This window comes from Lissotriton helveticus, chromosome 3_1 (assembly GCF_964261635.1).
Source record: "Lissotriton helveticus chromosome 3_1, aLisHel1.1, whole genome shotgun sequence".
Taxonomy (NCBI): Eukaryota; Metazoa; Chordata; class Amphibia; order Caudata; family Salamandridae; genus Lissotriton; species Lissotriton helveticus.
This window is the reverse complement of record NC_136061.1, coordinates 2,123,655,972-2,123,681,389: the sequence shown is the minus strand read 5'-3', so window position 1 is coordinate 2,123,681,389 and position 25,418 is coordinate 2,123,655,972. Positions and strand designations below refer to the sequence as shown.

Genomic DNA, 25,418 nt, shown 5'->3' with positions numbered 1-25,418 from the left:
TACAAATGTAAAGATAACTCTTGTGATTAATGTTTCTGCTACATAGAGATCGGAGTTTTGTCTAGTGGCAGTTTTGAATAACCAGAAAGTAGCACAGAGGGTTAGTATGCCTGATCCAAAGAATAGATTTGTATTTTAAGTGGGTAGCTGAGTGGATTAATAAAGCTGGATTTAAAGCACTTTACTACTGCATTAAAACAAATGGAATGTAGCTGAGAGAGGCTGTGGAGAGATGAGGGCCCTTTTGCTGAGTGGAAGAGATGGGTATCCGAGGAGTAGGGAATGGGGGTATACCAAAAAAGATTGTCACAACATGTTCCACCAGCACTAAAGTCAGTCCTGGTGATAAGGCACTGGGAATCAACCAAATGTGCCACTTTAAAAATTGCTATATTCCTGCAGAGCAGTGGATTACTATCCAGCAATAGAACAGAGTTACTAACTGTGCTTATATAATCAGCAACACTGGTTACCGCCAGCCTTAGACAAACTTAGGTGATGCTGGTGCTGAAGAAGAGTCGTCTTGATCATTAGTTATCGATGAATGTCCAATAGCCCATCCTTTCAACATTTCTACCTCACTAACATTTATATATGGATTCTAATGTAAGACTTTCACATCTACAGTTTTATACATGGAAGAGGATCTGAAATTGCACTGGCAGATGTCTAGAGTTGGCTATTCGAGAGTATGAGTACAGACAAACCAGACATTCTTAACCTATTGGACCTGTAAATTAACAAATAGGAAAGGGAAAAGCCATACTTTCGTGAGGATTGAACACATACACTGGGAAGAAGGCAGTTTAAGTGGAAGGAAACTGGGTGGTGGCTTAGGACCTGAATAGCCAAACATATGACCTGCTAACAAAGGCAAAAGTCATATATTTATGAGGAAGTGCATGGGCACGGGTAAAGGAAATACAGCTTTAGTGAAAGATACCCGAAGCAAGCTTTGAATGTAGTGGCTGAGGGAGGGGGCACATAGACTGGTAGAAGATTAGCCATCAGTCACTTATTTCATTGTATTTTTTTAAGAAGAAAAAAGCATTACAAAGCATTAGTGAAACAGCTCAACAAGGTGAGAGGTTTGGAGAGAATGGGATTTGATTGTGGGGAATGGAGGAGACAGACTGAAGAATATCTTACCTGTTCTACAGACTGAGGCTGCAATACCTTCAGTTCCTCCAGGACGATCTCTTGCAAAAAGGTGATGGGTGATACCTCTAGAGCTATTCTAGGCCCTTCTTAAGGAGTAGTGGTAGCAGTGCAGCAGGAGGCTTTAGAGGGCTCATGAGAAAGATATAATATATTTAGCTTTACAATAGCAGATCACAACACAAATGCAATCACTCCAATAAACAGAAGGCCCAACCGTATGGCATTCGAAAATCTTACCTTGGCATGTAGAAGGCATGAAGAAATAATAGCACTTTATAATTCAGAGAAAAAATGTAAATAGTTAGTTGGATTGTTACAGATATTTAAAGTATAGCATGAAAATAAACAATGTATAATACATCATCACAGCTGATTTGAGACAGACACACACACTCTCTCTCACATATATTGAAATCCACAAAAAGTCACACCCCCGTGGCCTCAGCGCTTACGCTGTGCTGTGCATCCAACGAGTTAGGAATTCCATCCAAATATGTTTTCACCAGTTCCATCTTCAGAAAAAGAAGAATTCACAGCAAATGGGGCAGCATTCATATTGATTTGAAAGTGTATTTCAGAACATAGTTTCTGTATTTTAGAAAGCTATTGTGTATATTATGTGTATCCCTACTCTGGCCCCTTATTAGTTATTTTATTTGTTTTTCAGGACTTGGATACCGAGTTCTTGATTCCTGTAATGGTGGCCACAACATGTTTTTTTCATGGCTGCCAATCATATTGTGTTCCCACGGAACTTCCATGGAACCAGCAAATTTGAATTCTTTGTCATTTTCCCCCCCAAAGTACTCTGGTAGTAGTCCAAGGGTAACAAATATTGCTATTTTTGAAACCTTTCTTTCTCTAAAATGGCTTAAGAGATTTACGCCAAATTACAGAAAGCATACTTTCTGGATAAATATCTAGATTTCTACCAAATTTGATGACATTTTGTTCAACAGCATTTTATTATATTGTTGTCTAATTTTCCTTTTAGAAATTGCATGGGCAAAAGTGTTTTGAGTCCCCCTTTTTCTTGGCCACCCTCTTGACAGATTGCCTTGAAACATTCCAGGAAGGAGCTGAAGTGGATGAACTTTGCTTTTGGAAAGTTTTGTGAAGACACATAACTACTGCCACTGTGTAATATATAATAGATATGGCCCTCCATGGCAGGGCAATCAAAGTGTGTGGCCTGATCCCATAAGGTCACCAGGGCTCTAACGCGCACAACAATAAGTTCAAATTCTCCAGTTATACGTTTCAGATACAATTTTATCAGAAGTTGCAAAGAACGTCAAAGTTTCACATTATTGGCGTATACATTGAAAATTATTCACAAAGTAAACAATAATATTTCCATCATATCAGTACATGTTCAAATCATAATTCAAATCAGTGCGTTAAAAAACCCCAATGCATTTCGGGGCTGGGGCCCCTTCGTCAGGGGTCTGTTAATGACAAAATGGAAATGATCTGCTTTCTGTAAAGCTTTAAACTTAAATACTTTCAGCATAATTAGACCCTCTTGGGCTTCTAATCCACAGTGACACGTACATACACACGACACAATGATATACTGATACTTCTTCAACACACATTAGCGCTTCAGCGACGCATGGTTTATTTCAGATTGTAAATAGGCAGGAATTTGTATATGTGGAGTAGTATCTTTTTTTATTTCAACCTGATTGCCTGAGTTTGTGTTATTTTTATTGTCATCTTTATGTTCATTTTAATAGAATTTGACTATGTTGCCCCTATTAGGTTTCCTATATGTAAAGGTTAATAACCATTTGAATATTTCTTGAGTGTCACCAGAGCGTGATATTCATCGCAATAAGTCTAAAAAATATTCAAACTATTCCCTCAATATTCAACCCCGTCCTCTTACTAATGGCGGCCGCATAATACCAATGAACAAGTCCTTCATCTGTTGCTACGTGTTAAGCAATAGCGTTTAAACAATAAAAAAGGACCAACAATTTAGAGGACTAGTTCCGGTCGGCTTTCCCGATTGAAAACGCCACACCGCGCGGGACTATTTGCGCTATCGGTAAGACTTTAAATAAGCACTAACGTGCGTTTCACCGGTTTAATATTACGAGCAGGTCACTGAATGCGTCTATTTTGTCATTCACAGCCTAGACTGTCTTAACAAATCAGCGAGACCATTTAAACCACCTTGGAGGCTCGCAGGTAAAAAAAACCTTTTTTTCAATTTAATAGAGTTCGAGATGCAGACCTCTTAAACATCACGATGCTCATTGCAATATATATTAAAAAAAAATTCATTCCTATAGGGCACTTTCATTTTCAGTCCAAAACAGACTTGAAGGTGAGCAAATAAATACGTTATTTTAAAACAACGCTTCACGTTGATGATGATATGAATTCTGACACTCCTTGGAAGTGACCACAACCATAATGTTTCTTTTGCAGACACATAATATAGAAGCAAGGCTCAGGTAAACCAATTCATAAAACCTCTTAAAGAACTGTTTACAAAGTCCATAAAATAAGATACTTAAATAATCTATTTCTTTTAGATTGACCGCTGCCACGAATTAAACTTCTTGATATAGGATTTATCGAGTTTACTCTACACTCGCGGTAAGATACGGCAAGATCACAAGCCAACAAAAAGTCGATAAGCCTCAATGGCACCATTAGTAACTGAGTTTCCTTCTTTATCTTTTTCCTTAACAGACCCCTGACGAAGGGGCCCCAGCCCTGAAATGCATTGGGTTTTTTTAACGCACTGATTTGAATTATGATTTGAACATGTACTGATATGATGGAAATATTATTGTTTACTTTGTGAATAATTTTCAATGTATACGCCAATAATGTGAAACTTTGACGTTCTTTGTAACTTCTGATAAAATTGTATCTGAAACGTATAACTGGAGAATTTGAACTTATTGTTGTGCGCGTTAGAGCCCTGGTGACCTTATGGGACCAGTGATGATTCAAAGAGGTGAGCAACCCAGTTACACCCTTGAGGGCTTGGGTAATTAAATGAAAAGGTAAGGGGGCCTTCAAGGGATATATTTCAGGAGAACAATCAATTATACAATGTCAATTATGGAGAAATTAATTCACCAAATGTGTAAATCATGTAATCAAAATATAAACACATTAAAACATATAAACATATAAACAACAAAACACAGAGGTGTATATAAAAAGAATTTTATCAAAAAGTTCATTAAATCAGCAATAAATCAAAAGAAGCAGGTGAGGAAATGCTGGTATAAATGACGTGATAGTACAATAATCAATACCACAGCAAAACCTAATAAGAACATCTATCTCAAAAAACAACGTGAATCAAACACTGTAGAGATAAGATGAAGGTCGACGTTTCGGTCTCTTTACAATAAATTTATCGAGACCATCCTCAGGACTGATGTCATTAAAACACTGCTGTAAGCTGTGCTGTAATCTGTAACAAAAATGTTGACAGTTACAAATCTAACGTAATTGAAAACCAAATTACTTCATACACCCATGTGACAAGACTAACTACAGAAAAACATAACTAATTAAGACTAGACATGACTTACTATGTCACCAAACTGACTATAACAAAGCAAACCTAGTTAACAAATAAGCAGACACTTGATACAAAATACAAGACAACAATCATCATATAACTGCATTGTGATGTTAACTAAAAGACAATTGCATTTATCTAGATTTGTGTCATCTGACAACAACTGGTTGTTTCAAAGCAATACAGTCAGTTATGCAGGTATTGTTGAAGCCCATCATACATTGAGAACGCGAAATCATAGCAACAAAGATGCTAATGACGAAGTCAACATAGACAGTCAATTGCTAAAGAACATTTCTTTATATATATAGTGGAACATCCATAAGTCAAAACTGAATTTTGCACCAAAGTTGTATCATTGTCATAACTTCAGACTACCCAACAAAATAACCTGTACATGTTGGGACCACACAATTATATACAATATAATTAGAAATGATGTAGATGTCTCACAAACATACCAAATGGACTGAGATACCACAGTGTTGGTCTCAGAAGAAGTTATATCGCTTTACCCAGGTGGATGCCTGCATGAAAAATCACGTGCTTAGTACATATTTCGTGATCACAGGATGTGGATGATAAAATTAAGTATAAAGTAGGTACCTATATAAAGAGCATGACCCTCGCTCAGGCTAGAGCGCTGAGAGTGTAGTAGTCGATCGATTAAAGATGGCTGAGGGCTCACAGGAATGGATGCTACGAATTTAAATATATCAAGAACACACTGTAAGTTTCAAATAACTCTGGGGCAATTGAAAATAGATAATTGACTAGGTTACACCCACCTCCGTGATGTGCAAACCCGAGATCTAAACTTGTCTTTTTTGCGCAATCTCTGTGTCCACGAACACGTAGTCTACAGAAAACAAACATTAAAGCCCATTTAGCAGAGCGTAGGATTAAAAACAATGCGTAAAATAAATACGCCCTATGGCATAGCTACCTTTTGAGTTGAAACAGTTATCCAACTGGTGACAACAGAGCGCTAGGTCACTTGGTTGCTGGAAAAGCTGAAAAGCCAATATATGACAAAAAATCAGCTCCGTAGTTTTAGCTACAAACAGCAGAGCGCTGTACCAATAAAGCCTAACTAGCTTATCTAGCTTACCTGGAATATGAAAAGCGGTCAAACTTAATTTGACTGGAAACACGGGAAATGGACTATTGGCTTTTCAGCTTTTCCAGCAACCAAGTGACCTAGCGCTCTGTTGTCACCAGTTGGATAACTGTTTCAACTCAAAAGGTAGCTATGCCATAGGGCGTATTTATTTTACGCATTGTTTTTAATCCTACGCTCTGCTAAATGGGCTTTAATGTTTGTTTTCTGTAGACTACGTGTTCGTGGACACAGAGATTGCGCAAAAAAGACAAGTTTAGATCTCGGGTTTGCACATCACGGAGGTGGGTGTAACCTAGTCAATTATCTATTTTCAATTGCCCCAGAGTTATTTGAAACTTACAGTGTGTTCTTGATATATTTAAATTCGTAGCATCCATTCCTGTGAGCCCTCAGCCATCTTTAATCGATCGACTACTACACTCTCAGCGCTCTAGCCTGAGCGAGGGTCATGCTCTTTATATAGGTACCTACTTTATACTTAATTTTATCATCCACATCCTGTGATCACGAAATATGTACTAAGCACGTGATTTTTCATGCAGGCATCCACCTGGGTAAAGCGATATAACTTCTTCTGAGACCAACACTGTGGTATCTCAGTCCATTTGGTATGTTTGTGAGACATCTACATCATTTCTAATTATATTGTATATAATTGTGTGGTCCCAACATGTACAGGTTATTTTGTTGGGTAGTCTGAAGTTATGACAATGATACAACTTTGGTGCAAAATTCAGTTTTGACTTATGGATGTTCCACTATATATATAAAGAAATGTTCTTTAGCAATTGACTGTCTATGTTGACTTCGTCATTAGCATCTTTGTTGCTATGATTTCGCGTTCTCAATGTATGATGGGCTTCAACAATACCTGCATAACTGACTGTATTGCTTTGAAACAACCAGTTGTTGTCAGATGACACAAATCTAGATGAATGCACTTGTCTTTTAGTTAACATCACAATGCAGTTATATGATGATTGTTGTCTTGTATTTTGTATCAAGTGTCTGCTTATTTGTTAACTAGGTTTGCTTTGTTATAGTCAGTTTGGTGACATAGTAAGTCATGTCTAGTCTTAATTAGTTATGTTTTTCTGTAGTTAGTCTTGTCACATGGGTGTATGAAGTAATTTGGTTTTCAATTACGTTAGATTTGTAACTGTCAACATTTTTGTTACAGATTACAGCACAGCTTACAGCAGTGTTTTAATGACATCAGTCCTGAGGATGGTCTCGATAAATTTATTGTAAAGAGACCGAAACGTCGACCTTCATCTTATCTCTACAGTGTTTGATTCACGTTGTTTTTTGAGATAGATGTTCTTATTAGGTTTTGCTGTGGTATTGATTATTGTACTATCACGTCATTTATACCAGCATTTCCTCACCTGCTTCTTTTGATTTATTGCTGATTTAATGAACTTTTTGATAAAATTCTTTTTATATACACCTCTGTGTTTTGTTGTTTATATGTTTATATGTTTTAATGTGTTTATATTTTGATTACATGATTTACACATTTGGTGAATTAATTTCTCCATAATTGACATTGTATAATTGATTGTTCTCCTGAAATATATCCCTTGAAGGCCCCCTTACCTTTTCACTTATGGGACCAGGCCACACACTTTGATTTACAATAGTGAGCAGGCACTAATCTAACGCAGCACACTTACCGAACAAACATACAAAAAGGGCAAAACAGTGTGCAGTACCCACACACATTCATAGTTGACCCCGGCATGGCAGGGCCCTAATCTTCACTCCATTAAAACAAAACACCAGGTCAGCAGCGATGGGAGAGGAAACTAGGCCACGAGCTGACAATCAGGGAATGGAAGAATATCTAAAATATAGGGCATAGATTCACTTCTGATGCCCACCAGCATGAGACTCAGTATCTTAACCCATTGGTAAAAGATCCCAGAAAAGATTGCAAAATGGAATGCGAAGAAATCCGACAGCTGTTGGAGGGGTTCTGGCACAACCGGCACTCTGGTGCACTTGCTCTTGCATTGCCCCTAGCCAACCAAGTAATGGGAAGAATTTCTTACTGAAATAGACAGAGTTTTTGTAACAAAGGTCCCACAAGACTCAGCAGAAGTCCTACTAGGTCGAACATATTCCTTACAGAGATCTATGAAAAGAGTCACAGGGAAGTAACTTGTGATGGGCATAATTGTGGTGATCACCAAAGTGCTTTGAATATTGTTAGACCTGGCATCCTTGGCGTGGTTTCCTTTGACTTTCTGCCTCTATCTTCTGTATTTTTTGTTGCTATGCTTGATTTCATTTTTGCTGGCTTAGATGCTTTGGGCACTTTGCCATTGTTGATCACTGTCAAAGTGCAAGCGCTCCCTGTGTAAATTGTTATTATGATTGGTACCCCCTGATTGGCATATTTGATTTATTAGAAGGACCCTAGTAAAGTGCACTAAGTGTGCCAGGGCTGGTAAATCAAATGCTACTAGTGGGCCTGCAGAACTGATTATGACACCCACATGAGTAGCCCTGCAAATATGTCTCAGGTCTGCTACTGTAGTGCCTGTGCGCAGTTTGTTAACTGCCATGTCGACCTGACAAGTACACCCACTTGCCAGGCCCTAACCTTCCCTTTCTCTACATGTTAGTCACCCCTAGGTTAGGCCCAAGGTACCCCCGTGGGCAGTGTGCAGTATATGTGAAAGGTAGGACAAGCCTTGGTGTGTGTGGCATGTCCTGATAGTGAAATACTGCTAATTTTGTTTTTCACTATTGCAATGCTATCTGTCCCCTTATTATAGAATGGGGAGTTGGCTTATAACATCTTACAAGAATAACTACTCCTGGGAAAAAAGATAGGAAAATAAAGCTTGATATGCCCAAACTCAGAATGTTAAGATGCATCTTTCAGTGAGGGTGATGTTTACATTCTATGTTTGAAAATACCACTTTTAGAAAGTAGGTAATTTATTGCCTAACCATCCAGCATTGTGCCTCTACTAGCAGGTGAATTGACTGTCTGGCTTTGGATTGGCAGAGGCTGGGGAGGTGCAGCGGCTTCAGAGAGTCTGGCTGAGTCAGGGCTGGGCTGAATAGACATGGCTGCATTTACAGTAGGGGGTGGAGATTTCCTTTCACCTGAATGGGCCTGGTCTGCCTTCCACAATGCTATCTCCACCTCCTGCCAGGAAGCTGTACCACTGAGTATACAACTGGTTTTGACTGGGCACAGACACTCTGCCTTCAGAGAACAACGAGATTTGCTGTATAAAAAGAGGGTCCCAGATCCCAGAATTTTAGAACATTCTTGGAATTCAAAGGACCCTTTGCCAGGGAGAAGAGCTGGAGAAACAGGGAAGAGGTACTCCCCCTTTGCTGTGTCCTGTGTGGGGGTTGGCCTGCAGTTTCTGCCAAGGAAAGGAAAAGGACTTTGCTGTATGCTGTGTCCCCTGCTTCTTGAAGTTCTTGAAACCTTTTGAAAGTCATATTTTTAACTGTGTTTGTTGGATTTTATTTGTCGTTTTGGTCTTGTTAAGTTTAGATAAAGATATTTACCATTTCTCTAAACTGGTGTGGTGCCCATTTGTGGTGTTTTCACTATGTTACTGTGAGTGTTGGTACAAATACTTTACCACATTGCATTTGGGATAAGCCTGTCTGCTCGTGCCAAGCTACCAAGGGGGTGAGCAGGGGTTATCTATGTGTGTATCCCCCTTACCCTGACTATAAGCATGGGTCCCTGTTTGGGCAAAGGTACCTACCTCTGCCGACTAGAGACCCCCATTTCTAACAAATATATAAGGAAAGTCTACTCCACCCACATTTCTTGCCTGGGCAACCCTCCTCTGGGGACATTAGCTATGTAAAAGGGAACAATTGCGATTCAACATGACCTGGACTCTTATGGTGTGACCTGGCACCTTTTTTCTTTTTTTTTTTAAACTTCTGTTTATATTTTCTTAATTCAAAACAAAACAAAAGTCATACATGTACGGCAGTTGCATTTACATTGCTATACATGGTATATGAACAGTACTCTTGCATGCTTCATCATAAAAGTTGAGGGCATTTCAGTCATCAGTACGATACAGCAATACACACAGCAATATACATATCAACCCTTGGCACCCAAACGGGCATGGCACCTCGCGGGTCACAAGCATGTAAGCATTAACCAAGTATTTTCAACTTTCACATCTATAATAGGTTAGAGTGCTGACGAGTCCCTCTATGTCGAATTTCGTATATAGTTCTGCATACCACATAGCTCAGGATGCAATACAGCTAAATCAGCTCAGCAATACCTCACTCTTCAAGGGGACACAGAGGTATACGTGATGTGTGTGGGCGACAACTATGGTGCATTTATTGCAGGACTCTGTTGTGGGTGCTCTAATAAGTAACACTTCAGGGGGGCCCATATGTTTTTAGGCCTGGAGGCACTCGGTAATAGTTCCGCATATGTAGTGAGTTGCTCCTGACAGCACACCAAATCGTTAATCTATATCTTGAACTTGGGCGCCCTCCGCCTGCCCCAAAGGCACGCCACCTGTCTTTTGGCCATTAGCAATGCGAGGGCCATGTATTTGCGGTGTGCTGCCTGCAATGATTTAACATATCCCAACAGGGCCAAAAGAGGTGTAGGCTCAATATGCACATTAACTATTAAATCCAGGGCTTCAAAAACATGCTTCCAATATTCATGTATCCCGGGGCACTCCCAGGCTAGGTGTAGAAAATATGCCCCGGGCCCCAAAACTATCACATCTATCGGTATCCCTCAATTTATGCATCCGGGCAGGGGTGTAGTATAATCTATGTAGAAATTTGTAGTGAGTTATGCGAAACCTGCTACTGGCTGAGACCTGCTCCGTCTGTGACGAGCAGTATTCCCACTGGTCGTTCGACATAACGAAGCCTAGCTCCGAGTCCCAGCGCTCTCTAGCTAATACAGGTGGCTCTTCTCTCTCTGTGTGTACCGTGTGATAGATCAACGAGACAAGGCGCTTGGCTGTCTTGTTTTAAAGAGTCAGCTGTGGCGGTGCAAGGACTGTGGGCTCAGCCAGAAAGTCCGGGGTGAAGGCCTGGACTCCTTGTCTCAGACGTATGTATAAAAAACATCAAGTGGCGTCTGTGGCAAGCCCTGAAATATGTGTTCAAGTTTCCTGAACTGTCCTTCATGATACATATCCCCCCAAGTTTTAATAGGTGTGCGTTCCATGACCTTGTGAAACACCGCTTCTTGGAGTAGGGGCATAGTGGGGTGATACACTAGCAGGAGCAGCGGAGAGTATAGCAGTTGGGTATTCAACATCCAACCTATGTATATGCCCATGCTGCGACGGTACAAGTGACAGTAGTCGGCGTCTTTTCCCTTACAGCAAGTGTGTCATACAGTGCGCCCTCAATGGGAACGGGATGTGCTAGCCAGTGTTCTGCCGCCACTTGCGGCATATATCGGGGCTGGTGTACCCATAAATATGCATAATGGGCTTGTGCGCTGTGATAATATAATTCAAAGTTGGGAACCCCGAATCCACTTCAGTCTCGGGTGCCTGCTCCCCCCCCCCACACTAAGCTCAGCAATTCAGACCTGAGCGCTTTAAAAAAATAAGTCCCTGGATGGAACGGTATATTCAGAAATAGATAAAGTAATTGGGGTAGTATCACCATTTTGATTAGGGATGCTCGCTCTTCCATGGGAAGTGGGAGCGTGATCCAACGAATGATGCTCTCCGTTATGTGCATCTGTGTCGTACCGTTATTCAGTCGCATCAGCTCATCCCTATCCTTCGTGACACGAATACCCAAATACCTCAGCTCGTCCTCGCATCATTCTAATGGATAATGCAATAGAAAGAGAACTGTTGCAGCCATCAAAGGAAAAATACAGGACTTTCCCCAATTGATTTGAACCCCAGAATTTTTCCCAAACACAATGAACTCCCTAAGGATTGGATTTAGGTTGTGTTGCGGATCTCGAACGTACAGTGTAATATCGTCTGCATATAAAGAGATTAATATCTGCCTCATGTTGCACTGCAATGCTCTCTCTCTATTGTGTTGCCGCAGCTTTGCCGCCAATGGCTCAAGTGCAAAGGCAAAAAGTAAGGGTGACAAAGGGCATCCCTGACGGGTGCCTCTCGTGACCGGGAACGCCAGGGACACTCGACCATTGATAAGTACCTTGGCGACTGGCAAGCTATATAAAAGCTGGATCCAGGAAAGAAAGAGGGGGGGAACCCATCTGCAGCATCACCCCAAAGATATAGTCCCACTCTATTAAATAGAACGCCTTTGCGGCGCCTAAAAAGACAGCCGCCAAAGGCAATTCCGAGGAAACATTGTTTAACACAGTAAAGAGTGTCTGTAAATTATGAGATGTGGCTCTTCCGGGAACAAATCCGGACTGATCGGGCAGAATTAGATTCTCCATCAATAAGCTAAGCCGAGTGGAAATGAGCTTGGCCAGTATCTTCACATCACTATTAAGGAGACAGCGGCCTATAAGAGTCGCTCTCTTGGGGCGACTTCCCGGGCTTCAGAAGTGAAGTGATGAGGGCTTCTCTCATTGAAGGGGGGGAAGATGGCCAGTATCCAAAGCATCTTCATAGTCTTCACGTAGTATGGGGGCCATTTGGTCAATGTAAGTCTTGTAGAATTCAATGGGAATACCATCCGTGCCAGTGGCTTCCCCGAACTGCATATGCATGATTGCCTCCCTCACTTCATCCAACTCAAATGGGGCACACAGAAACTTTCGCTGTACATCACTCAGCCATCCCAATGTCACATCCCCCAAATAACTATCCAGGTTCAGCTTATCTACTATATGTGTGGTATACAATTTGGCATAATGTGCGGTAAAGGGATTGAGTATGTTTGCAGTGTCTCTATACACTATCTCCCCGGGCCCTCAAGCTCCAGCATGTAGTTTGTGTAGCGTGGCCTTCTAATCGTGTCTGCTAGAGCCTTGCCCGGTCTCTCCCCTTCTCCATACCGCCGAGCCACCCAGTAGCGGCCCCTGAAATGCGACTCTCTACGAGATGAATCCATATATTGCGTGAGCGGCTCTCTGAATTTCGATTGTGTTGGGCTATCTGGGTGCGCAGCTAGGTTAATCTCAAGAACCTTAAGCTCCGTTTCCAGTTTGTGCAATGTGTTCATTATGTCTCTGAGTACCCCCGCTCCCTTAGATATGCAATAACCCCAAAGCGTAACTTTAAAAGCCTCCCATATGGTCTCCACACTCTCCACTGAATCTTTATTCCATACAAAAAAATCACGCACTTCCTCCCTCCGTTCCTCCTGAAAAACTGGGTCTAATAAGATAGTGACTTGCAATCTCCAACTGTTACGCGGTGGGCCATAATCTGCTGAGGATAATGTAAGCCTGACAGGTGCATGATCCGAGTAGGTTCGAGCAAAGTGTTGCACTTGGAAAATAACTGGACCCAATACCCTGGATAGAAATAAATAGTCCAGCCGTGCCCACGATGCTGCATGTGCAGTGTAATGTGTTCCCTCTAATTTGTGGGGGTGCATATGTCTCCAGGCATCTATCAAGTGGTATTCGGTTAGCGTGTCATGCAAGACAGAACGTGCCTTAGTATAGTGATGGGGGCGGGTGAGACCTAGCCACGTCAGGGCTGCACACAATGTTAAAATCACCTCCCCAAATGATGTGGTTGGAGCCTATGCCAATTGTTTTAGCCCATAATGCAGTGTAGAAGTCCGGGTCATCCACGTTTGACCCCAGTCTACCCCATACCAAACAATACCTCCCCTGAGTGTCCCAGGTCGCCCCCGCCACTACAAATGGTGTACGCTTCTTTATGAGTATGGCCGTGCCCCTCGCATAGATGAATAAGAGGAAAAGACTCTGTTTTCAGCCCATTTACTGGCAAAAGAGTTTACGCCCTAAGGGTTGAAGTGTGTCTCCTGTAGCATGGCTATGTGCACCTGATGCCTGTCCAAATAGGCCAATATATGCCGCTTTTTGCGCTGGTCCCCCAATCCCCTGATGTTCCATGTGACTATATGCAGCTTCTCTGGACGTGCATCAGCCAATTGTCCGTGTGTCTTCCATTGAAGCGGCCCACATCCAACTGATGTAGATCAGATTATACATGCGCGAGTACTGCCTCACCAAGCTGTGTGTCAACAGATCAACGATTAAGTCTCCGATTAACAATGCTAATCTATGATGAATACTGTTCTGCTCTATGACGATCATGTAGAACTTCCAACAGTCCCCCCAACTAACCACCTCCACCCACTGAAGCAGCCCCAACTTGCCATAAATACTCTCCCACTCCCCTCCCTCACCCCAAGAGAAAACATAAAAAAAGAAAAACCATCTCCGGTCTACACGAGCCATGCAGTAAACAACAAGAAGGGATCGCCCTGTGGGGGTGACCCTAGGTGATGGCACGGATACACCCCGCTTGGAGAGTCCACCATTGATGGAAGAGATAGACCCTGGGGAGCTGGGGGTGCCCTGCGTGTACAAACAAGAGCTCAGAATAGCCATCTCACTAAGCAATTTGCATTATGAGTATCAGAGGGCCAGACATTCCATTATTTAGTTCTTCTTATATCAGTTGTCGAAAATAGAACAGTACACCATTTACTAAGAGTCATCCTTCGCTCCCGTGGAGGAGGATTGCTGCGATGAAGCTAAAGTTCCGGCAGCACCACTTGATCGCTTCAAATGCTTAAGAAATTCCTCCGTCTGCTGTGGTTTGGTAAAGAATCTTTGTTTTCCTTGATGGGTGACCCTGAGTCGTGCGGGATACAACAGCTCATAATCAATCTGGGCTAATCTCACTTTATTCTTGACATCCGTGAACTTGCGTCTCTCCTCCTGGACGAATAGGTGTAAAGTCCAGATAGATAGAAAAAGTATTTCCATCAAAGTTCAAGTGCTGTTTATTCCTCGCCATGCGGAGTGCAATATCACGATCCCTCTAGTTTAAAGGTCTGCTATGATGGGCCTCGGTGTACTGCCAGGAGGTGGGCATGGACCCAGGGTGCGATGCGCTCGATCTATTATGAATTGGTTGGAGAAGGCTTCCGCTCCTACTGAGGATAGTAACAACTTTTCCACGTATTCCTCCATCCGTCCTGTGTTGGTGGACTTCGGGATACCTAAAATGCATATATTATTGCGCCGACTCCACGCTTCTAAATCCTCATTCTTTGCGGCGACCATTTTCAGCCATTTATCCATGCGGGTAACCTGCGCAGTGACCTGAGCTGTCGCGTCCTCAGTATCCAGATGCATCTCTCTGTCTCCTTGATACGGTCCTCGTGACCCTCCAACTTGTGCGCTATGGCGTCCATTTGTGACGACATCCTATCAACCTTGTCCACAATGGTGGCAAAGCTCTGCCAGAATTCCTGTAATATACTCTGTACATCAGCGCTCTGCGTGGGTACACCGCCCTAGGTCTCAGTGCAACTATAGTTTAACATAACTATCCACATCATGATTTTCTTGCAGGGTCCGGGTGTTCCGCTTTGCGGTTTCAAAATTCAGCTTGGGTTGTCGGGTATCCGGCTTACCCATGGTGCGTAGCATCTCCCAGCGCTTCCGCCTACTCTATATGTTGCCGCTCAAGCCCTACAATAGCAGTCGATTGTTCCCACAGCCACTAATATAGCAAGGCAATGTGTGTAGTCAAGTGTCTCTCACAGGTGCGGTCGGTCCCACAATCATCCAGTCTTACACCAGTGTTCTAGTTTTGAGCATGCAGGCTCTCAGGGGGTCCACAACTCGTATGGCCAGTAGCACAGGGGGGAGAGGAGCTCAGTTTTCCACGCGTACACCTGGAAAGCTCCACTATCCCAGGGTCTCCAGGCATACTGGTGACAGAGTAATGTGACATTTTGCTTTGGCATTTACCCAGTGCAAAATTGTATTGTTAGTTCATAATAGCACGTATAAATCCTGTGTGGCATTTAAAGAATCGTCTTTTAATGTTATTCTTCTTGTAATCATCGATATATTAAAATAAAACATAAATATATTTTGAAATAACACATTTGCCAAAGTTAACAAACAGCATCTAACTACAAAACTGCAATAGATGGAAAACGTATTTCTATTTAGTTTCTTTTGTTCTACCCAAACACACGAAATCCATAGCGTGAATATCCTAAATAAATCAAAAACTTCAACACATTACATTCCCAGCCAGTTATTTGAAGCTGCCTTCTCAAAGAATGCAAATTGTTGTTATTGGCTGTTTCTACAGGACTACTATTGTTTGATTACTTCTATGCGTTCTTTTCAATATGATGTTCTTCTGATAGACTGTCTGGTGTATTGGATTAACCAAATGTTAAATTTTTCTTCACATGAAGGCAAGCTAAAGAGATTGTGCTGAAGTATGAAGGCAGACTGACAAGAACCCGAGGCTACCAAGCAGCTGGAGCAGAGGTCGGTTAGCATGCATTAAGTAATGCCCAATTAGTCACTGGTAATCTTCATTTCTCCGAGACTTGGTCTTCCTGTTCCATTCCTGGGCCCTTTCCTCCCTTCCTGTATTCTGGTTATGGTGATTTAGTTTTTTCTTTCTTTTGAGTTTCTTTGGTATTCTCAGCTTGTCATGGTGGCGGTCTTCCCCCTTTATGCAAGCTGGGTAGGCAGCGCAATATAGTAGGAAGTGTTTTGATTAAGGGTGGGTGGAGTTGTAGGAGTGCCACTATGCAGACTTCCACAGAGTTGAAAAAAAATCAGTGGGACTCTGCTCCGCTCCACCATAATAAAAAAAAAACAAAGGGAAATAATAAATCAGGTACTTGCTCTGGCGTCTCTGGGCTGCGCTCCTCCTCACAGTGGTCTCCTCCATGCCGTCATCGCCGGTCCTAAAGCCCATCATTGTACAACTTGCAAGGACTGTGCATGCGCGCACGCCCCCACATGCTCAGTCCTCCCAAGACGTACACAGTAGGGGTTTGGGACTGGAGAGGACGGCAAGGAAGGAGAGAACACAGCGAGGAGGGGGGCAACCTGGAGATGCCAGGGCAGGTAAGTAATTATTTCCTGTCTGACTTTGGGCGTGGGCCAGGGGCTAACTCCACTATGCATCGGAGTCAGAGTTTTTGCCTGAACTCCATGTTCTCAACAGAGCGTGGAGTTGGCAAAACTCTGCAAACTCTGCTGACGGACCGGAGTTTGCCACCTGGGGTTAGTTTTGATCTTAGATACGTAAAATGTTCTGTGGAGTAGGCGAGCTGCTCATAGATAAAGAATGGGACGGAAAGACGGACGAGGAGGTAATAGTGTAACTGCTTTAGTTAGGTACCCACCTGTGGGACCCAGTAATATGCGTATATCTGTATGTGTACATGTACTGAGCATTTCTGGGCGAATCAATGAATCCTTATGTCATCTTAATAAAACATGAGTACCATATTTTATAGACTAATGCATTCCTATTTTGTCCTATTGTATCTCTGTATAGGATCTGAGGAACAATACACATCTCCCAAATCAAAAAAGTGAAACCTCAGTGTTAGTTGGTTTTTAAAGTTTCATACAATTGTGTTTGACGAAACAAAGACTATTGTGAAATAAAATGCAAAGTTGCAGTTGAGAGACTCACTCACTCGGATTCTGGCTTCTTTATAACTAGTATTATTTTAGTCAAGAGGGTAAATAATCAGGACTTAAAAACCATACTGCTGAAATAGGGCCAGTCCGCGGGTCCAAGGCTAGGTACAGTGTCTTCTTATGGGTTTTAGAAGTTACAGACAAAGCATGTTTTGGGAGCCTTTATATGGAACAACTTAAATGTTATTACTTATTTCCTGCTAGCTCAAGCCCGCATGATGCCAAACAAATCTAAGCTATATGTTAAACATTAAAAGGGTAGCATAAAAACACTTGAATTATGTCTTGCTCAGGACCTAAAAAATCCTTAAAATGACACTGCATAGAGAGGGAGGTAAAAGGAGGGAGAGGGGTTTGGATAGAAAAGTCGAATATCTGTTTCATAGACAGAAGGTTCACTTTCCCTGTGGCCCCCTCGGAAGGTGGGTGCCTAGTGCGACTGCCCACTTTCCCAATGTCTTAAAAAATCTCTGTGTAGGTAATGTGGAAACAGCCGCCGTGGCAACCTGTGCTTTCCATGCATCGCAGTATGCAAACTGTTATCACACTTGTGGCTTTACATGCAGACAGAGCTTAATTCAAGCCAGTGGTTTCAGTTGGGGTTCAGAGGCAATCATATGTTGGGACCAGCCCCTTTTCCTCATCAAACTTTAATCTAGAGGCGGGGGAAAGGGGTGGTGGAGCACACAAAGGAGACAGAAGGAGGAACAGGAAAAGGGAAATCGGTCACAAAAGAAGAAAGCAGGAATGGAATAGAACCTGCAAGTTTGAGATAAAGATGCAGGCATTGTCTGGTAGTGGGATAGAGAAGTATGATGTGGAATGCAGACTCCTCAGCTTGATATTTGCATCTTGACCTTGAGCAGTGCCGGCCATGGACTTCTGAAAAAAACTTTGAACACTGAAACATATTCTTTTACAAATTAAGCACTGCATGAAGGGAAATATGGGAAGAGTCATACCAATGTGTGCTTTACATATAGGCAGGGACAGCTGGCAACCTTTGAAAGTGGTGAAGCGAGGGACGAGCCACACCACTTTCTAAAAAACAAAATAAAACACTCCCTCCCTCCAAAAGCCCATAATAAAACACCCCCTCCCTCCAAAAGCCCATAATAAAACACTCCCTCCCTCTATAAGCCCAAAATAAATCACTCCCTACCACCAAAAGTCCCTAATAAAACAACCCCTCCTTCCACCCAAAATAAAACTATACTAAAATGTTAAATAAATAAAAGTTAAATAAATGGCATGTACCCACTGCCACAAGCTCCCGATTGGTGAAATGCATTCTGTGCTGGAGCTCCCCAAACCAATCCAGCATGAGAGAAAATCTATGGCCGGATGGTGCTTCAGACCCTGGAGGCCTGTGCTTGCTTTCCACCCAGCTGACTAAGACAGCTCAGGTTGGAGAGCTGCAAAGTGACCATGTCAGGTTGGCCATCGCAAGACAACCAATAAAACTGACTTGCGCACTTTGGAGTGTCCTGCCAGCAACTACTCCAGTCTTCAATACTGCCAATTTCCAGCAGAGGACAAGCACTGCATGTCTCTTGGTCTCTTGGTACGGGGTCTCTGCGGCATCAGTAAAAAAAACAAAAATGGCATTAATTTATTTCATTGCCATTTTATTTTTTTACTCGCGACTCGCAACACGCGGGAGGGCGACGCTCCCCCGCCCTCGTGGAGAAACCGGCGCTGCATATAGGTTCATTGTTAGTCCTGGTCCTTTTGACAGGTTTATCCCCAAACTTTTTGCCTTTTTTCCTCCTATTTTTCTGACCCTGTTTTAGTTGGCTAAAGGATTCTGGACACTTTACCACTGCTGATTAGTGCTAACATGCATATGCTCTCTGTATAAATTGTGGCAATGATTGATTAGCCATGATTGGCATATTTGATTTACTGGTAAGTCCCTAATAAAGTTCACGGTGTGTGCCAGGGCCAGTAAATCCAATGCTACTAGTGGGCTTGCAGCTCTGGTTGTGCCACCCACATGAGTGGCCCTGTAAATGTGTCTCAGACCTACAACTGTAGTGACTACACAGGCAGTTGTAAACTGCCATATTGTCCTGGCAAGTGCACCCACTTGCCAGGCCCATACCTTCCCTTTTCTTCCATGTAAGGCACCCCTAAGGTAGGCCCAAGGTGCCCCCGTGGGTAGGGTGCAGTGCATGTGAAAGATAGGACATTTACTGGTATGTGTGACATGTCCTGATAGTGAAATTCTGTGTATTTTGTTTTTTACTATTGAAAGGCTGTCTGTCTCATAGGCTTATCTTTGGGGCTGTACTGTCTGGCTTTCCTTAGGGACAAGATAGAAAAATGGAGTTTAGGCTCTCTGAAATCAGAGTTTATTAACGCACCTTTTGGCAAAGGTGGTTTTTAAATTCTGTGTTTGAAAATGCCGCTTTTAGAAAGTGCAAAAAGAACAATTGATGGACAGAATGCTGATCACTGTCAAATATTCACCCCAGTATAGCGATCTGGGCCTAAATCCATCGTTTTCTGCTCCCCATGCCATTCCAGTTTAAACCCAGCCATAGGCAAATCAGTCTTGACCCTGTTATCAATGGGAACAGTCCATAACTGCCAGGCCAGGTTCTCCCTGGACCGGAAACAAGCATCTTAGGACCGGTTTTGGGGTTTCACCACTCATCTGCTAGGCTAGCTTGACTCCAGTGGCATGGAGAGCACGGGATCCTCATCTGGGCATACCCATCACACTCAGAGTGACAAATGCAAAAAAAACAATTGATGGAGAGACTGCTGATCAATGTCAAACATTCACCCCAGTACAGAGATCTGGTCCCAAATCCAATGTTTGTTTGCTCCCATGCCATTCCAATTTGTGATTGGGGTGAATGTTTCCATTGTTTTGCATTCCATCCATCATTTGTTCCTTTTGCTTTTGTCACCCTAAGTGGGAAGGGTGGCCCCAGACGTGGGTCCCGTGTTTACTCAGCGTCTGGATTTAAGCTAGCCTGGCTGATAAGGGGTGATTCCCCGAAACCCGTCCCAGGATGCTTGTTTCTGGTCCATGGAGGATGTGTCTTCGAAGTGCGGGGTGGACTATTCCCATGAGGAACAGGGTCAAGACTGATTTGCATATGGCTGGGTATAAACAGGGGTGGCGGGGTGAGCAAAAGAAAGATGGATTACACCCAGATCTTTGTGACTGGGGGTGAATGTTTGCATTGTTCATCATTTCGTCCATCATTTGTTCCTTTTATTTTTTAGAAAGTGTGCATTTTCTTTCTTTACCATTCTGTGTGCCCCTGGCTGTTTGTGTATTCAGTGTCTGGTGTTTGAGTGACAGGAGCAGGGATATGCATTCACTCTACACAGTTACTAGAGGGGGAATTTGAGATGTGTCTTGCCTTGCCCTGGTGACTCATCGCAGGGCTGAATTGACCTGATCTGCCGTTTGAGTGGTGGGAGGAGTTTAGCTTGCACCTGAATAAGCTGTCTCTCCTTTATCACAATGCTGTCTCCTTCCCCTGTCGTCATGCTGCACTAGGGAGGACGGGCTGGTTTGGACTGGACTCAGAGACCCTTACAGAAAAGAGACCAATGACAATTTGGGGTATCAGTATTACACCTAAAACTCCAGGACTATAGATTACTTCAAGGAACAAGAGGACCCTGCCAAGAAGAGGAGCAGAAGGACTGTGTGAGGAATGGTTGCCTTTTCTGAGTGAGGGGTGGGTTGGCCTGAAGTTGCTGCTTCTGTTTGCCATGGGGTATAAGGACTGACTCTGTTTGCCCGATTGTGGTATCCTGCTTGTGAAGAATCTCCAAGGGTTTGTGTGTGCTGGCCTCCGGTTGGAAGTCTCAGGAATACAAAAGACTTCATGAAAGACCCTTGTTGGTTCTAATAATAAACTGCCTGCTGTGGGCAGAGCAGCCCCTGGAGTGTTCCCTGTCGGTTTACCAGCCACCGCTCGTGTCTGTGGTGAACCCTGTGCCAGAGAGACCAACGTGAAGGGATCGGAGGGGGACAACAGCAGATTTCCCCAGCCCTGAGGCCGCACCTTGGGAACCACCCTCAGCGTGGCGCCAGAAAGCCGAAGCTTACTGTGGATGCAGGTCAGAAACAGCCTGCAGGCCCCAGACCGATGAGACAGTGACCCAGCTACAATGCATGAGATCGAATGCTGCGAGGAGAGGATCTTGTGAGGACAACAGCTAATGGCAGAATGGGACCTGGGAACTCCTCACACCACGGGCCCCATTGCAGTGAGGAATCGGGAGCTGAAATTGAGCCCTCATGGTGGAGCCGGCCCAAGCTCTGCCCACCACAGCCCCGTTGCAGCCGGTGGGGCGATATTTACTGGTTTCTTCCACTACGGGGTAAACCTCAACAGAGACCCGTGCCCTTTATACAGAGGCCACATGTACCGTACTCCCTGTGTTAGGAGTGCAGGGGTACCGAGGTCTGTGTGGGCTTCGTGCTGCTGGCCCGCGGATGGTGATAGAGGCCCCTGCTCCATGCCGGCAGAAGCAGCCCAGATTACCCTAATTCTGATAGTAGGAGCACAGGTGCTGCTCCTTGAACAAATATGGCATGGCTGGGTGTTACAACCACCTTGAGGGGCTTATAGTAGTGTATATGAACCCAACTACAGCATTTTTCTCTGTTGGTTTCATGCCCTGATGTTTGCATGGTATAGACACAGAGTAAGCATCAGCTTTAGTCCCCTACATGTGATACCAGTTAAAACGTGTTCCTACAGCAGGAGCTACTTATTATGTACTATGCTAAGGTTTTCCTGAATGGTTGTTTGTTAACAGGTGTACTCTAGGAGTTGTTACTTTTGTTGCTCTCCCAATGATGTTGGGCATAGTGTTTTCAGATGTTATTCAGAACCTGTGCAACTTATAAGTATGTCTTCAGTACAATAACTGTTATGTTTATAACCATTGCCTTAGGGCAAAGTGATCTATGTCACTTCATGGTAGGTACCTAATGGCACATTGATTTATGTGATTGTGGTCTAATGTGTTTTATATATAATACCAAGGATACTATTGATATAACCTTGTGTGGAATCTCTTTTTGTGGTGTGCCTAGTGTGTCACTGTTGCGTGTGTGTTGTGCAAACGCCTTACACATTGACTCTGGGATAAGCCTGTCTGCTCTGCCAAGCTACCAATGGGGTGAGCAGGGGTTATCTTGGGTGTGTAACTTCCTTACCCTGACTAGGGTGGTGGGTTTTGTCTGGCTTAGGTGTACACCCTAGCCAACCAGAAACCCTATTTCTAACAATCATTGTGGAAACTCTCATCACAATATACTTGTAGAAAGGATGCACTCCACATGACGAGGTAATCTTCCACATCTCCAGTTTTATTATAAGTACATTCCAATCACCCCAACCAACTCAGTGCCCTTCCTTCACGCCTCCAGGCTTCCAACTTCTGGAATTTGAATCCCAACATTCTTAGAACCAGGGTTCACCCAGCAACATGCCAGGTCACGCAAAAGGTTCTAAGTTTATTACGAGATACATACCACAATACTCTTCATATATAAGAACATTGTGGGAACTATAACTGCAGTTTATACTTTAGACAGGGCTTTAAATGTGGAAAAAATAAGTGCAGGTACTCACCCAAATGAGCCATAGAGTTTGATATGGGCTGAATGCATACATTTTATGTTTTTTTTTTGCATCTGCAAGCAATTGGAACGCTTTACATGAGCGCCAGTTGCATTTAATGGGTTTGAGACTGAAGGTCAGCAAATTGAGTACTATTAAAACTGGGTTAAAGTAACAGCTGATTTTTACAGTGCTTAGATAGGGAAGAAATGTGAATGTCGGCGCTATGCGTAAAAAGCACACCAATTAAAGCGCGTCGTATAAGTAAGGATTATTATGGCCTTCCATGCAAGCTATACAAAAGTAGCGCAACGCTCACAGTTGCCCCAATAAGCATGGGGCATGCAGCATGTGCAGGCTAGGCACAGAGAGGCTTGTAGTGACAATGGGTCCACTGACAAGTTTTATTCTATGGGGCAACTCTCACAGGGCCAAAAGGCAAATGCACGGGTACCCTTCAAGTCCCAACCGTCTGTTCACATCCCTCTAGCTCAGCCATTCTCCTTCTAGATGCTTCACTTCTTGCTTCTGATGCAGTGCCCGTGTAGAAAAACTGTCCCAACACCATAATACTCACCATTAATCATAAATCACTCGTAAGGCCCATAAACTAACGAGACAATTTTGGGGCAACTGAATCATGTGACCTAATTAATCATAACCTATTCACAAACTATTTACACATTTATATACATCTGCAGTTTATCATCTCTTACCATGGTTTTTATGCAAATATCATTTATTTAAGTCACTTAGGTAAATGGATCAACTGATGGTAACTAGACCATGAATAAACAAGACCAGCTTGTCGTTTCAAAATCTAATTTTATTTACTTTATTAATCAAAGAAAAAGCATTTTCGAATTAACCTTTATTTATTAGCAAATAAGCAGTATTTTAATGAGGAATAAGCATATTAGACTGACATTTCAAAGAATCATTAATCAACATGAATTAAAGCAAATAAAACAGTTTACCCAGACCTAAGTTCTATTTCCCTGACTAAACTCGTTCCATCTAAAATGAAAAAGTCATTAGGCCTATTATCCTTACGTGCGCCAAATGTCCGTCAGCACGTCACGCCCTTCAGGATTCGGAAAGCGAGACGAACACCCTCCTGTCCATGGGGGCAATTTTATACCTTTCTAACTAGCTAAAGTAACCAAATTTTGCATTCTTTTCTAAAAATCCAAACTTGCGATTGGCTGAGCCCTGTCATTCCCCCATTAGGTCATTCACTCCTGACCAAGTCCGGGCCTCATCATAAGCCCCTATTGTTCTTAGATTCTCCATCCTTTCAGCTTCCTCGAAAATGTTACTTTCGCTCGAGCACAAAACTTTACTTCCTAATCTTGGCAGGCAATTCAAACCTCCTGTCCTTGGTCAAGAACACATTCAACTCGACCAAAACCACGTCTGCAATAAACGTTGATTGTTCAGCAAAAAGCTCTTTTTTTTCTGCACATAAGTGAAGGCTTCATTCTGGTCAAGTTTTCTTATTCTTTCCAGCACTGCCAACCATTTCCTAGGCCCAATCGATAACTAATATTCAAACAAACACTAGACAATAATTAATTAAAGAATTAAAGCTTATTCTGTTACCCACCCCCTTTGCTAAATATTAACCCATTAATCAATGTTACCTAGCTGAAGCTGAAGCACATCGAGTTTACAAACTTATGCCACATAAAAGACGAAAAGACATAACATATGCACACAAAATAAGCACATGCCTTTAATAAAACAGCCGCATTTAATACTGACAAAGACAATAGACAATGTTAATTTATTATTTTCCACGAACTTGCAGTTTGCAACATAAAGCACATATGTTAATCCCCTGTGTCGTGAATGCATTTTAATCTAGGTTGATTAGTACATTTCACTCACAAATTCATTAATATGATTATATTATGGAAGTTTAACTTCACGAGTCAGAACAAAATATCATTCTGAACCTCGCTCCATCAACTCCCTCATCTGGTGCTTTCAAAATCACCAAACTATACCCAAAATTTTTAGCAAAATTTTAAACTTTAAAACATGTTTTGATTTACACTGTATTAGTATTTCTAAAAACTTGTTTCTGCTGTCTGCTTGTAACTCTCATATTGTGACCTACGAAATTCTTCTAATTCAAACTCCTTCTCCTGTTCTTTTCTGAGCTTGTAAATCCTCTTCTTTTCCCTTAGGTATTTCTTTCTCTTGTGTAACATGTAACTAATTGTCAACAATCGTATCACACAAACTATAACTAGTAAAGGAGTCAGAATCTTGCCTAAAATTGATCTACCTATCTCTTGAAACCAGGTTTTGATTGCTGCAAATCTTTTGCTCAAGCATTCTGAAAAGTCCTCATCTTCTGAAGGACCA

The 25,418-nt window shown here is 42.6% G+C and overlaps 1 protein-coding gene across 1 annotated transcript in view; it reads left to right on the top strand.

Moving 5' to 3' along the window:
- Positions 1 to 25,418, top strand: part of TMC3 (transmembrane channel like 3) — a 650,080-nt gene that overhangs the window by 19,983 nt on the left and 604,679 nt on the right. The window contains exon 3 of the mRNA XM_078684118.1: positions 16,191 to 16,266. Within this exon, the coding sequence (XP_078540244.1) occupies positions 16,191 to 16,266 (76 nt within the window). The remainder of the gene's footprint in view (positions 1 to 16,190; positions 16,267 to 25,418) is intronic.